General features: G+C 36.8%; 1 protein-coding gene across 1 annotated transcript; it reads left to right on the top strand.

Annotated features, from left to right (window-relative positions):
* On the top strand, positions 6,757-7,268 carry LOC109233950. Its single transcript, XM_019399793.1, has one exon. The coding sequence runs from the start codon at positions 6,949-6,951 to the stop codon at positions 7,138-7,140; it is 192 nt and encodes a 63-aa protein (XP_019255338.1). The 5' UTR covers positions 6,757-6,948; the 3' UTR covers positions 7,141-7,268.

Genomic DNA, 15,691 nt, shown 5'->3' with positions numbered 1-15,691 from the left:
TCGGGGTGGTGTGTAAAAAAGGATGTGTGACACACATCATCCCATTTAGCTATTTTGTTTCTCTTGTTTCTATGCTTGTAAATGTAATTTACATTTGCTTGAATAACTGTGTTGGCCTTTTTCAGCATTTGTGGCTTACTTGTCATTGCAAGCTCGGGGTGCTTTGTAAGGAGCTCTAATTTGACTAATTTTGCCTTGCATTTTATAATTTTTGGGCAATTGAAACACGTGAATTGACTTTCTGTTGGTGAGTTTGAGTAGAAACTAAGCCTATTTCGCATCGAAATGGGAAACAAAGCCAGTTGCAAGTTTGAAAAACTATAAAGTTCCGTCAATATCTTAATGCCCCGCAGCCAAAATTTACCTAAAATCCGTAATCACTCATCAAACAAATAAAGGGCGGGTTTCACATCAGTTTAGCAGGAATCAGAAATTTATATTTCAAATAACATTTTGAATAATGTGACCTTTTAGCAACTTATAGAACATATAATATCTCCTATATATATAGAGAGACAGAGAATATCGCCTTTTGTTTTGGATGTTTTAAAATGTTTGATATGAGCTTAGTTATATAATATTTAGATTAAATTGTTATTTTGAACAAATTTACTCTAAACACAATATTGTGCATACACTCCACATTATAAACTTAACCTTGCAAGTGTTGGTATTATTAATAAATAATAATGCCTTCTATCATACGTGGAAGGCAAGAAATTGGGAGATCTTTAAAGGAGTTAATGTAAATAGTGCGGATCCTGCGGAACTGATAAAGAAGGAAACATTAGTTAGATTAAGTAATATTCATAAGTTGAAGAAGGCAAACAGATGTAGGGAATTCTTGAGGAATATCACTGAAATATAGACTAGCACTGAGATTGAACATTCATAGTACCTTTGAGGAGGTGATTATGATGTAAAGTGCTCAATATGTGTAAATCATTTGGTTAATCAATGGCAATATTCACAATATTACAAAAAAAAATTGCAACGTCAAAAATTCCTTTGTGGTCACTTTTCTTTCTCACTTCTTTGCTTTTATGACAGACAAAGTTTCCCTCATCGGTTGTGGAAAGTTTCTTTGTTCTCTTTATATTGAATTACTCTTTGTTGAGCTTATAAAGAGCTAGTAGAAAGGAGTGGCCTCGCGCACACGAGAAATTAGTCCGGAAGGCAAAACAGGTCGATTTGCTTTCGTCTTCTCTTTAAATCCCTTTCAAGACAGTGGCTCGCAATTCGATAAATTATTTATATTTCCTACTTGTTCTTGGGCAATATTATCAACTATTTTTCCGACAGCAAGTTGCAAGGATAACCCAACTGATCTGATTCATTTGTAAATACTATACATCTCTTAAAAAGAGTAAGATATATAGGAAAAAAAAGAGGGGGCTAGTAGAATTAGAGCATTGCAATTAAAGTACTATAGAGTCCATTACTCAAATGATCATTTAATTATTTGAAATTACTTAGTAAAGTTATGTTTCTTTTCTTTGTAATAGAAAAGTCATTTAACTATTTTTATAGCACTTAAAAGGTCATTCAGATAAATTTCTTAAATTTTTGATGGCTAAATACCTATTTTACCCTCTAAATTGTAATTATTGAACTATAGCTTCAATTTGTATCATTTTTCTTTTCTTAAACAAAATTTACTTTCTCGCACCACAAATCAATCAAGTAAGAATGCATATCATTTAAGCTCAATTAAATGATAAAATGTGATGACCCGATAGGTCATCTTATGAATTAAAACTAAATTTTGTGTTTCGAGGCCTTAAAAACCTCATTTTGTCCCTCCTCGATTTGTGTGCGCAGTCCGAGCGTGTTTCCGGAAAGCTTTTGTGTTGAAAGTTGTTAAAAATAAGAATTTTTGATTTAAAACTTCATTTGAATTGACTTCGGTCAATATTTTTTGTAAACGGACCCGGATTCATATTTTGATCATCCGGTGGGTCCGTATTAAAATATGGGACCTAGGCGTATCCCCGAAATCGGAATCGGAGGTCCTAACCCGAGTTATGAATTTTTGTTGAAAATTGATAGTTTGAAAATTTGATGGTTTTTAAAAAATTCTTAATATTTGATGGTATCAGATCCGTATTTTGGTTTCGGAGCGCGGTACAGGTTCANACATCGGATCCCCATATAGATAATGACGCCAAATTTTCAATGCAATACACCCCCGCAAGTTTAAGTCATGCGTTGGATAGTCTTTTCATGATTCTTGTGTCGCCTAGAAGCATAAGCTATCACCTTGCCATGTTGCATTAATACACTCCCAAGCCCGATTCTTGAAGCATCATAATATACCACAAATCCATTTGTACCCTCTCGTAAGGTCAACACCGGTGTCATAGTCAATCTTGCTTTCAACTCCTGGAAGCTCCTTTCACAAGCATCTGACCATTGGAATTTAACCGCCTTCTGTCTCAATTTAGTCAACGGAAAGGCAAGGGTAAAGAACCCCTCCACAAACTTTCTGTAATATCCAGCTAAGCACAAGAAACCCTGAGTGTTTTGGACTTAGGAATCATAGCTGGTGTGCTTCAGGCAGACTTCGCATTTGCGAGGCTCGCATTTAATATTATGATCCGATAGGTCATCTTGTGAATTATAACTAAATTCTGTATTTCGATGCCTTAAAACCCTCATTTTATCCCTCCTCGGTTTGCGTGCGCAGCCCGGGCATATTTTCGGTAAGCTTTTGTGTTGAAAGTTGTTAAAAATAAGAATTTTTGATTAAAAACTTCATTTGAGTTGGCTTTGGTCAATATTTTTTTTAAACGGACCCGGATTCATATTTTGACAGTCCCCGTGGTTCCGTATTAAAATATAGGACCTGAGCGTATGCCCGAAATCGGAATCGGAGGTCCCTTGCCCGAGTTATAAATTTTTGTTGAAAATTGATAGTCTGAAAATTTGATGGTTTTTAAGAAATTCTTAATGTTTGATCTTGTTGGTATCGGGTCCGTATTTTAGTTCCGGAGCCTGGTACAGGTTCAATATGATATTTAAGACTTGTCTGTGAAATTTGGTGAGAAACGAAGTTAGTTTGACGTAATTCGGACGTCCGGTTGAGAAAATAGAAATTTCAAAGTGTTCTTGAGAATTTCATTTGATTTGGTGCTAAATTCATGATTCTAGGTGTTATTTTGGCGATTTGATCGCGCGAGTAGGTTCGTATGATGTTTTAACATTTGTGTGCATGTTTGGCTTGGAGCCTCGAGAGCTCAGGCGGGTTTCGGATTGGCTACGGAGTGTTTTGGACTTAGGAATCATAGCTGGTGTTCTTCAGGTCTGCAGACTTCGCATTTGCGAGGCTCGCATTTAATATGTTGACCCGATAGTCCATCTTATGAATTAAAACTAAATTCTGTGTTTCGAGGCCTTAAAAAACCTCATTTTATCCCTTATCGGTTTGCGTGCACAGTCTGGGCGTGTTTTCGGAAAGCTTTTGTGTTGAAAGTTGTTAAAACTAAGAATTTTTTATTAAAAACTTCATTTGAGTTGACTTCGGTCAATATTTTTGGTAAACGGACCCGGATTCATATTTTGACAGTTCTGGTGGGTCCGTATTAAAATATGGGACCTGGGCGTATGCCCGGAATCGGAATCGGAGGTCTCTAGCCCGAGTTATGAATTTTTGTTGAAAATTGATAGTCTAAAAATTTAATGGTTTTTAAAAAATTCTTATTGTTTGATCTTGTTGGTATCGGATCCGTATTTTGGTTCCGGAGAACGGTACATGTTCAATATGATATTTAAGACTTGTCTGTGAAATTTGGTGAGAAACGAAGCTGGTTTGACGTGATTTGGACGTCAGGTTGAGAAAATAGAAATTTCAAAGTGTTCTTGAGAATTTCATTTGATTTGGTGCTAAATTCATGGTTCTATGTGTTATTTTGGTGATTTGATTGCGCGAGCAAGTTCGTATGACGTTTTAAGACTTGTGTGCATATTTGGTTTGGAGCCCCGAGGGATTGGGTGAGTTTCAGATAGGCTACGGAGTGTTTTGGACTTAGGAATCATAGCTGGTGTGCTTCAGGTCTGCAGACTTCGCATTTGGGAAGAATCATCGCATTTGCGAGTAGTGGGGCTGGGAGGGGACCTTCGCAATTGCGAAGCTCAGGATCGCAATTGCGATCAGCACTGGCCGCATTTGCGAACAATTGTTGACATTTGCGATGTTAGCAGGCTCAGGTAAGTCTTCGCATCTGCGAAGAGAAATTCGCATTTGCGGGGTTCGTATTTGCGAACCCCTAATAGCAAATGCGATACCTGCAACTGGTCAAAATGATTTTGGACTAGATTTTTCATTCATTCTTCAAAATTTCAAAACCTTGAACACAAGAGGCGATTTTTCAAAGACTTCTTCTTCCCCAAATTATAGGTAAGTGATTCTTAACTAGTTTCATTCGATCTTTCACTTTATTTTACAAGATTTCAACCTAGAATCTAAGATTTTCATGGTAGAATTGGGGATTTTTCGCTAGAAATTAGGGATTTCAAAATTTGGAGATTTACACCTCAAATTGAGGTCGGATTCTAAAACCAATTGTATATCCGGACTCGGGAAAGGAGATTTTCTTGGTGTTAAGTCAACTCTACTAGATGCAGTTGCCCAGGAATCCAATGCACTAACTCCTGGACTTAGACGATATACCCTTAGGGAAACGTTAGCAAGTAATCCCTCTCACTAGTTGCCTTTCAAAGGAATTTTTACATTATCCCATTTCCACATAAAGCAGATAAGAAGTCTCGTCTTCATCCTATTGTGATGTCATCTCTATTAAACCTGCTATTCCTATCATGCTATTGCTTCTGTCTTCCAACCATCTAAGACCGGATTCAATAGCAGCTCCTACACCCATTGATTTTGCACCGTAATCGGGTTTTAGTTCGAATTTCGGGTTTGGATCAAGCGGGCCCCGGTATTGACTTTTTCAATAATGACCTAAATTGAGTCCTTTGTTATCGTGGGTGAATCTTATTTTGAAACGTTTGGTTGGTAATTTGCTAGATATTATTGGTTCGGAGGCGTGTTTGAAAGGCAAAGCTGTGATTGAGCTTTGAGTGGCCTTGAGTTGAGGTAAATGGCTTGCCTAACCTTGTGTGGGGGAACTCCCCTTAGGATTTGGTACTGATTGATATGTGAGCACCGTGTACGCGAGGTGACGATTATGTATACGGGCTATTATTTAAAAACCCCATTTTCATTAAGCAAATATCTATTTTTCCTGTAATTGAGCAACGCTAGTATATATAACTATCTTGTTTAGTTTAGGAAAGCATGCGTACGTGTTTTAACTGCCTTAACTGCCTATCTGAACTCTGTGTAGCATGTCTTAGTGAAATTTCCTGTTCTATCTTGATTTGGACTTAGTCTAAATTGTGATTTTCTTGCTGTAATTGTTATCTTTGTTTGGTTGTGCTGCATATTTATTTTGGGACAACGGAACGGTATTTCGAGAGATCCCCCTGTACTGCATATTTACTCTGGGACTACGAAACGGTATTCCGGGAGATCCCCCAGCACTGAACATTTACTTTGGGATTACGGAACGGTATTCCGGGAGATCCCCCCTGCGCATTTACGTTTGGGACTACGGGACGATATCTGGGGATCCCCTGTTGCTATTGCTGTGTTCTGAGCTGTTGTTCTTCTATGCTAATTTTCTGGTTAAAATTTCAGTATTTATTTCTTTACCGCAATATTTCTTTCTGTTAAATTTTTATTATATTTAAATCTGTAGGGCCCTGACCTGATCTCGTCACTACTCGACCGAGGTTAGGCTTGGCACTTACTGGGTACCGCTATGGTGTACTCATGCCCTAACCTGCACATATTTTTCCTGTGCAGATTCAGGTACCTCTTACCAGCCACATCACAATGAGGCGAGCGAGCTGTAGAGACTTCAAGGTATATCTGCCGCGTCCGCAGACTTCGAAGTCCCTATCTATTCCACCCCAAGTCAACCCTTCTTGTATTTTCTTCTTGTATTAGACTCTGGAGTATGGGAGTATTGTGTCTTTCTTCAGCTTGTGACTTATGACATTCCGGGTATTGGGAGAATTTATGTATTGATTGGAAGTGATTATTTTATATGCCGAGCGGCATTGCATTTCCTTATTCAAAATTACCTATTACTTGATAGCTTTATTGTTTTTGTTCCTTATCCGCAAATGTTAGGCTTACATAGTCGTAGAGACTAGGTGCCGTCACGAGGTTCACAGGGGGAGAACTAGGGTCGTGACATAAAAGTTTATACTAGACATATTTCTCCTACTTATTGGTTGGTACTTAATTGATTAGCATCCGGTAATTTTTCGTTTTTACCCATGGTACCCATATTTTTCTCGGTTATCTGTTGGCCCCTTTTAAGGGGTCGTTTGGTACGGAGAAAAGGTGGGGGATTAAATTTATAATGTATTTAATTAACGGGATCGTCAACGAAATATAGTATAAATTTAGTTCCAAACTTAATCCTGAATATTTCACATTATCCCATTAAATTTGAGATTATTTCACCTTTCAAGTGGGATAAATTAGTCCAAGGATTAACTATAATCCCGAAATAATTCAGTCGGCTTTCCTGAACTAAGAAAAAGTCAAAAGCTTCATGGCATGGCTCGTAATATTCGGAGGAAAGGGTGACCAATTCTTTAGGAGGGTTCTCTAGTCAATATGGATTCATAGTCTCACACGCAAGCAACAAACTTCAATAAATTCGAGATTTTTCAGCACAAAAGCCATAAATAGAAAGCAGTCATAAGTTTACAGTCATATTTTCCTAGTTTCACTAACTGTGAGTTACAATATTCAGTCTGCTAATCCAACCCCATAAACAAATTTCATTCTTGGATTCTAAAGAAGAAACAAGAAATCCTCATTTTGGTTTTTTCACAAAATCTTTGTGAACAAGAAAAGTGGAAGAGAAATATATGGGGATTCAGTTAGAGAATTTGGTGGAGTCGATAAAATCTAAGGTAAGAAAGTTGAAGAAATCAAAGAAGCCATATATCAAAATGGACAAAAGCTCAAGTGTCAAAGTTGAGATTCGTAGCAAGAAAGCTCGTAAACTTATTGAGAAAACACTCCAAGCTGCTGATCATCCTGGCAAGCGTAGCCTTTAATTTTCTTTATAATATAGTTTCATTCTTCAACTTGTGTATAATGAAATAGCTAGAGGTGAATTTACGGTATTGAGCTTACTTTTCTTGTTCAAAACAATAAGTTTAGACTTCATATTTGCTATACATACATGCTGTTCAAAATTGAAATTAGTCACCCTTGCACCCGCTCCCATCAGGGGTGGAGGTAGTGTTGCACCTTGTGGTTTGGTCGAACCCAATGGCTTTTGTTTCAACTCCATATTTGTATTGAAAAAAAATCACTAAATATGTAAAATTATTTAATTGGAAACCTAGTAACTAAAACGAGTTAGGGGTCGGTGACAAGATCATAACCCATAAACTTAAAATCCTAGCTTCGCCGGTGATTGTTTTGTGTATTGGTGCTTGGCATTTAAAGTTGAGAACCATTTTCAACCTTTTTATTTTATTCAAGTGATTGACAAACAACCTCTTTACCTGCACAAGGTCTACATACATATTATTCTCCCTAAACATCAATTACATTGAATTTATTGTTATTGGACGGACAAAAAGGAGCAAAACTGGGCAATCTTCTTTAGTGAATTTTGTAACTTTAGTCTTAGAAATAAGAGCCCATATTAAATTCTATACAATAAAATGACAAGTATCTTGATTTGCTTTTTAAAAGAAATCTGGCTTGTCGCTTTTGAGGACTATAAGATGCTAATGCCAACTGGATCTTCGATTGCTGTGACTGCATTAATAATTGTTAATGAATTATTTATTGTGTCATTAAATCCTAATTACTACAGCTGCTGCTAGTGTATACCTCTTTGATTCTTCTATTGTCGAGTAGGTCTTTTAACGTTCCCGTTATTATTCACAAAGCATGGAGGGTAAAATAGGCTAGAGAGACACTCTGCCTTCTCTCTAAAAATTTCATCACCAAACTACTAGCAATGACCAATCTGCAGAACATAGCCACTAACTTCAGAATTCCTCCCAAACCACCAGTTTTAGAGCATGAGGAAGTCTCAAATCATGGCTTGGAAGACAAAAAGTTTTTTAGGGATAAGCTATTATCCTATGATCCAATGAACTTTACAAGCACTTTAAACCTTCCAAAAATCCAATTGGCAGGAAGCTCCCCAGAAGAAGTAATGCCTGATCATCTAATGGAGCACACTGCATGGGAAGTAAAGGCAATTTCCCTAACTGAGGAAGACAAGCAAAGAATTTATGAACCATGGAGGTTCTCAATTATAGTGAAACTCTTTGGAAAACGTATAATGCATCACTATCTAAAGAAGACAATTCAAGAATTGTGGCGCCCCACTGAGGCTTTCCCATTAATCGGCCTAGGAGAAGATTACTACATTATCAAATTTAGTAAAAAGGAGAACATGGAGGAGACCCTCCATCAAGGACCATAGTTTTTAAATGGTCACTAACTATCAATTACAAAGTGGAAGCTAAATTTTGTAGCCACCAAGGAAAAATTAACGGTCTCAGCAGTATGGATTAGACTATCACAACTGCCGACTGAATTCTATGATGGAGAAATCTTAAAAAAAATTGGCAATTCCATAGGACGCCTACTAAAAATAGATGCCTGCACTTCAACCACAGTACGAGGTCGCTATGCCAGGCTATGTATTGAATTACCTTTGGAATTCCCAGTCCAGTAATTCATCTACATTGGCCAACATAAACAATACATCCTATATGAAGGGGAGAATTTTTTATGCAAAAATTGTGGAAGGTTGGGTCACACGCAGAATCAATGCCTTTATGTTCAGAAGGAAAGCAATGAAAACACGACTACAAGGAATAGCCAACCAATGAAGGCAGTGGAAGAGACTGACGGGGAATGGAAGACAGTGTCGTTCAACAAAGGAAAGAAGCAAAACACAAAAAATATGTCAAAAAGCTCACCAGTGGAGAATTACAGTGGCCCAGGTATCAATGTCAAATTATTCAATACCAGTACAGGTAAGTATCTAGATACTCAACTCTTGCAATGTAAATCAAAAGATCAGGTACAAAAACAAAAAAATTCCACCGATAAGGCGACAAAAAATCCAGCCATGGGAAATACCACCATTCAAACCAAAAATAACTTCTCTCTCCTGGAAAAGGAGCACATGGTTTTGTGTGAAAATAATAAAAATCCAAAACAAATTAAAATGGACTACCCTATTAGAGATGAACAAATGGACTCTTGCATGCATACCACTAACACACTTGAACAAAACGTGTCAGTAGAAACTCCTAACATCTGCAACACCATGCAAAAGAACACCTCTAATAATAGTTTTAGTCTACTAATTAATAATAACCCTGCTAATACTAATAACTAATTAAACAACTCCTTAGTCACTAATACTACTACAGATCAAATTGTAAGAGATAAAACACCCCCCTTGAAATTAGAGAAAGTACCCCACGAGCATGATTTATAAATTTCCAACCAAAACAAAGCCATGAGACAAATGGCAAACACCTTAGAACACGAAAAGGATGCCATATCTTCCGAAGATCTTGATAAAAACACTACTTCTTCCCTTCCAATTGGCATGCAAATTGAAAGTTTAATTATTACCCAAAATACCTATCCCCTCACTACCACTGGTGAAGCCAATACCACGCCTGTCCAAAACACCATCAACAACCAACTATTAATATAGGATGCCAAGAATTCCTTCCATACTAAGGAGAAGACACATGCTAGTCCAAATTCTACGATATCACAGAACCCAAACAACGAAAAATATATAACTAAACCCAATCTTCATGCCATGGGAGAACCCTCAACAAGCTTAGGATCAACAAACACCACCAATGGAGCAACAAACACCTACACAACAACCTCAAATTGTGCAGGATCTAGAACAAGAAGAGGCAGCAATGGAAGAAATAAGAGATCCCCTCAACCCACGCGTGGAACAAATTCTAGAATTCACAAATCTAAACGAGGTAAAGGTGTATCTCTTCATGGAGATGCAAGAGAAGAGGCATGTGCTCAACTGCCCACTAGTACTATACAAGTGCTCAATGGACATCAAGCCAAGACAAAACTGTGGGCAACAGATCCATGATCTTAGTACCCTCACTCAGGAGGATCCCTATCTTTCTATAGGGGGGATGGAGAATGGGGACCCAACAGACATAAATCTAAACCTAGCTATGAACCGTCAAACTAACTTCATTATTTGGAACATAAGGGGAGGGAATAATGATGACTTTAACAGAAATTTTAGGGAGATGGTTGATACACACAAACCATGCATGGTTACCCTTTTGGAAATTAGGATGGGAAACCACGCTCGAATGCTAGATGACTTTGGTTTTTCGAAAATGATAAAAGTTCCTGCTGAAGACCAATCCGGAGGAATGGTGGTAATGTGGAATCACAATGTAGCCACAATCCAAAATTTCATTCGCAGGAACCAGGAAATTCATGAAACCATAGAGGTACTTCCTGTTCGTAAATCTTGGTTATTTTCTTCTATATATGCTTCTACCGATAAATATATTAGGAATATAATGTGGGAAATCCTAGAAAATATTCACAAAAATTACAAAGGCCCCTGGATGGTAGAAGGAGACTTTAATGACATTATGGGATCAAATAAAAAATTTGGGGGGAGACCATTAAACTATAATAGGGCAAAGTACCTTTGGTCAAAAATTAGTACTTGTAACCTCACTGACATTGGCTATAAGGGTTGTAAATTTACGTGGTCTAATCATAGGAAAAGAAATAAGGGTCTTATAATAGAACGTTTAGATAAAATCTTAAGAAATGAAGAGTGGCTTGAATTATTCCCTAATTGCTCAATAATTCACCTTCCTAAGACTTATTCAGACCATAATCCACTTCTAGTAGAACTAATTCCTAGAGGCAGGCATGATTATAAACAACCCTTTCATTTAGAGTCTTTTTGGTGTAGACACCCGGACTATCAAAATCTTGTTAAAAAAATTGGTGTGGTATGGACTACTGTAGTGCGAGCAACAATTTTACAAATAATATTAAGTCATGGAAGGACAAAACTTTTGGGGATATTTTTAGCAAAAAAGGAAAAATCTAGCAAGACTTCAGCGGATCCAAAATTCTAGAAATTATACAACTAGTGATTTCCTTCACACACTCGAGGTCAATCTCAAAAAGGATTAGAATGACATCATTAGGATTGAGGAGGATTATTGGAAGTTAAGATCTAGAATAATGTGGCTCAATGAGGGCGATGCAAATACAAAATTCTTCCATATTTCGACCTCAAATAGGAGGAGAAGAAATAAGATTACCTACTTTAAGGATGAGGCTGAAAACTGGCTAAATGATCAATATTTGATCATGTCGCATGCTTGTAATTACTTTAGAGACACCTTCACAACCTCGCACTTAAATACGAATTGGCATAACATTTAAACAAGACCCTATAGTTGTCATAAGGTGGATTTATCAACATTAGATAATCCCTTATTAGATAGTGAAATTAAGAGAGCAATCTTCTCTTTCAAACCCTTTAAAGCGCCTGGGCCGGATGGCCTACACTCTTTCTTTTTTCAAAAATATTGGCATATTATTGAAAATTCCGTGCAAAAGCTTTGTCATGATATCTTCAACACCCAGCAAATCCCTCATGACATTAACAAAATATATCTTTGTCTAATCCCAAAGTTCCCCAATGCAAACAATATAAAAAAATTTAGCCCAATCAGTCTTTGCAATATTATGTACAAGATGGTCACAAAAATTCTTGCAAATCGTCTTAAGCCCTTCCTGGAACAAATTATCAGCCCCTTCCAAACAAATTTTTATGAAACATAGAAGAGCCTCCGATAATGCCATTATAATTCAAGAATTAATTACTAACTTTAAAAAATTAAAAGGGAAAAAGGGTCAAGTGATCCTAAAGATCGACCTTGAAAAAGCTTTCGATTGCCTAGAATGGTCTTTTATCTATCGTACCCTTAGATATTTTAATTTCCCCCCAAAATTTACCAAACTCATGCTAAACTGCATCTCCACTAGTTCAATAGGAGTTCTAGTCAATGGTTCAATCACAAACTTCTTTGAACCTAGCGGAGAATTAGGCAAGGAGACCCTATATCTCCATACATCTTTATTCTTTGTATGGAAATGTTCTCTAGATTTATAAACCACCAAGTAGATATAAATAATTGGGATCCTATTACTACAGGAAGGAATAGTCCAAAATTCTCTCACTTATTTTTGGCAGATGACCTAACATTGATGGCTAAGGCTAATGATAAATTTTGCCAAGTCATAAAAAATGGTCTAAATAATTTTTATAACTAATCAGGTCAAAGTATTAATACTACCAAGTCAAAAAGTATCTTCTCTAACAATTGTCATCCTAACACTGTTAAGGACATCACAAACACCTTGGGTCTTAAAAAAGGCAACTCCTTTGGAACTTATCTAGGATTTTTAATTTTAGAAAATAACCCAGGACCTAAAGATTACCATTTAATCATAGACAAGATGAGGGCTAGACTGGCAAACAGGAAAACAAAGTTTATCAATATAGCAGGAAGAACTACCCTAGCTCAAGCATGCCTAAATTCAATTCCAAATCACTACATGCAATACACCTTACTACCAAAAAAAACCTTAAAGAACATAGACAAAATCCAAAGAGACTTTATATGGGGTTCTAGAAAGGAGAAGAAAAAACTCCATTTAGTCAAATAGTCTACAGTTTGCCAACATAAGTCCAATGGGGGGGGGGGGGGGGGGGAGCTGGGTATAAAAAGTGTTAGTGCAAAAAATCTCACCACCCTAACAAGCTTAGCCTGGAGATTGCTCACTAACACAACTACTCCGTGGGCAAATTTAATTATCACCTCCTATGGTACTAGAAAAGTCAAAAATTACCACTCGTATGTCTGGAAGAGCATTTTGGAAGGTTGGGAATATTGCAATAGAGGTATCATTTGGTCACCCCATCTGAATTCCAACATGGATATTTGGCATACAAGCTGGATTCCTAACATTAAAAATCTTAGAAGCACAGTAGAGGGTCCTCTCTCTTTCGATGATCTTTCTCTAAAAATTAAAGACATCTATAGTAATCACGATTGGAACCTTGATAATTTATCAATAGAAATACATGAGGATCTTAAAGAAAATATTTATAAGGTTAATATTCGTACTAGGGGTGCGCGATGTGACACACCCATTTGGTCAAGAAATACAAAGGGTGTTTTCACTACAAAATCTTGTTATGACTTAATTGAATCACCTAAAGACAGTGATATAGAGTTTGATTGGATTTGGAAATTAAATTGTCCAAAAAATCCACTTCTTCTTATGGCAATGCCTTCACAATAGACTTCCATGTAGAGCATACCTAGCACATATAGGGATCAACATAGACCCCATGTGTCCAATATGCAAGACAAAAGAAGAATCTATTAAGCACATTTTCTTTGATTGCAAAGCAACTAGTGCCTATTGGAATAACGTGGGATGGTCAAAATATTGTAATCTACCCCAAACAAATTGGCTTGCTAAAGTAAGAGATTTTAATCTCGATTTACACCATAGTTGTATCAACTGGAATGCTCTTTTCCCTTTCCTTCTATGGAACATTTGGATTAATAGAAATAATAATAATCAAAAAAATACTTCCAACCCAATAAATATTGAATTCACCATGCAAAGGGCCATAGAATACAAGCTGCTAACCGGGAGTCATCACTACCCTCTCAAAAAAACAACAATCAACATAAAATGGTTTAAACCCCAAAAAGGTTGGTATAAATTAAATATTGATGCTAGCTACAAAGTAAACCACAAGAGTGGCCTGGGAGGCGTATTCAGGAACTCCAATGGGAATTGGATAGTAGGATTTACAAAATGCACTCATATAAATGGCTCACTGGAAGCAGAACTGATGGATCTACTGGAAGGACTACAAATTGCTCAAGAATGCAATTTGTTCCCGCTGGAAGTGGAATCGGAGTCCATTGAGGTAATACAATCCATACACCAAGGAAATCAAATGTATAATAATGTTATTAACACTTGCAGGTTGTTAATCCACCAAGGGAAGGAAGTGATCCTCAGGCACATGTTCCGGCAAGAGAATGAAGTGGCCCATCAGCTAGCAAAGATGCATGACGAGCAAACAAGGACAAAAAAATATTTTGTGCAACCCCCTTCTTGTGTTGAGTCCTATGTAATCAAATACAAGAAGGAACAATATGTTTTTGTAAAGCATCTAACTACTGATGCTTGTAATGCATTAGCATCACTAGGGAATCAGTGTGTCCTAAGTGACACAAACCATATCTGTAATATTTTAATTCCGCCGTAATACTAATATAAAATATCCTGTTTTGCTAAAAAAAAAAAACGTTCCCGTTATTAGCCAATAAATATGGGAAAAAGAAAAGTCGAAACATTAAAAGTTGCACGTTGGTATAGGTATGTAGAGCCATATTTAGCAGAATGGGAAGAACAGACAGAGAAGATGGGTACGAGAATGAAAGACCATTTCTAAACTTATGTAACTTTAGTTTTACTGTGGAGGCAAAAATATGGGGAAGAAAAACTTATTAGTTAAATCTTAGAATATTCGACTTTGATTTAAGCACGTTATTTTGAAATATTTAGGAAAATGTCATTAAAGTTCTTGCTAATATACTTTATCCTGTAGAAAATAATTTATCAATAGTTCTTCAGTCGAATGACATGCTGACATGCTATTAACTTGTGCGAATTCAATGTTTTCATTTTTCTGCCCCCACATATCTTGAGTCGTCCTGAGATGCATTGGGGTCCAAATGTGATTTTTTCGAAGACTTGGGTTGTTCTAGTGGAAGTCAAGGCCATTAATTAGTTTCAAATGTTTTGATTTAACTGTTACCACTCTGTATTCAAAACCAAAAAATCAGAAAAACGTTAGTTTAAGAAAACAAAACAGAAAAATTTTGAGCCCACAATTTTTTTGTGTGTCCTTAAGGAATTTAATCCCCTCACAATTTTCCAAGATTACAGATTAATTCCTCCCAGGATAGAACAGAATAACTATTATGTGATAGCGGTACTTCAAATCACAGAACTTCGGCGAACGCAAATGGCAGAGCAAATCATACAAAATGCTTACATTTTTGCTTTGGAAAAGCAATGCAGAATGCAGAAGATAGAGGGTAGAGCTTTTCAGATTTTCGGTGGTGAAAAATGAGGCTGAGCATCTCTATTTATAGCCAACAGAGTTGAGTTCCAACAGGTGCAAAGGTGTCTGTTCGGGTGAAGAGATATCTATTCGACACAATTTCTGTTAAATTGAATGGCTGGTCGCGAAATTGACCGTTGGAAGTGCCGCGAATTTAATAATTTCCGCGCAAAAATATTATATCAATTGACCAAATCCAAATTCAAATCCAAATCCGAAGCCGAGCAAGCGACGACGACGATGGCGCGAGGCTTGCTCTATTCTCAACTCTTTAAGAGCTAGAAGAAGTGCTTCTATATATAAACACAAGAATTTTTCTCTTCCTATCCAATGAGGTTCAAAGTTCCTTTGTAAAAGGGACTAATTCAAAATTTTAT

The sequence above is a fragment of the Nicotiana attenuata genome, chromosome 10, assembly GCF_001879085.1.
Source record: "Nicotiana attenuata strain UT chromosome 10, NIATTr2, whole genome shotgun sequence".
Classification (NCBI taxonomy): Eukaryota; Viridiplantae; Streptophyta; class Magnoliopsida; order Solanales; family Solanaceae; genus Nicotiana; species Nicotiana attenuata.
The sequence above is the reverse complement of the archived record's forward strand: the minus strand, read 5'-3'. Positions and strand labels throughout refer to the sequence as shown.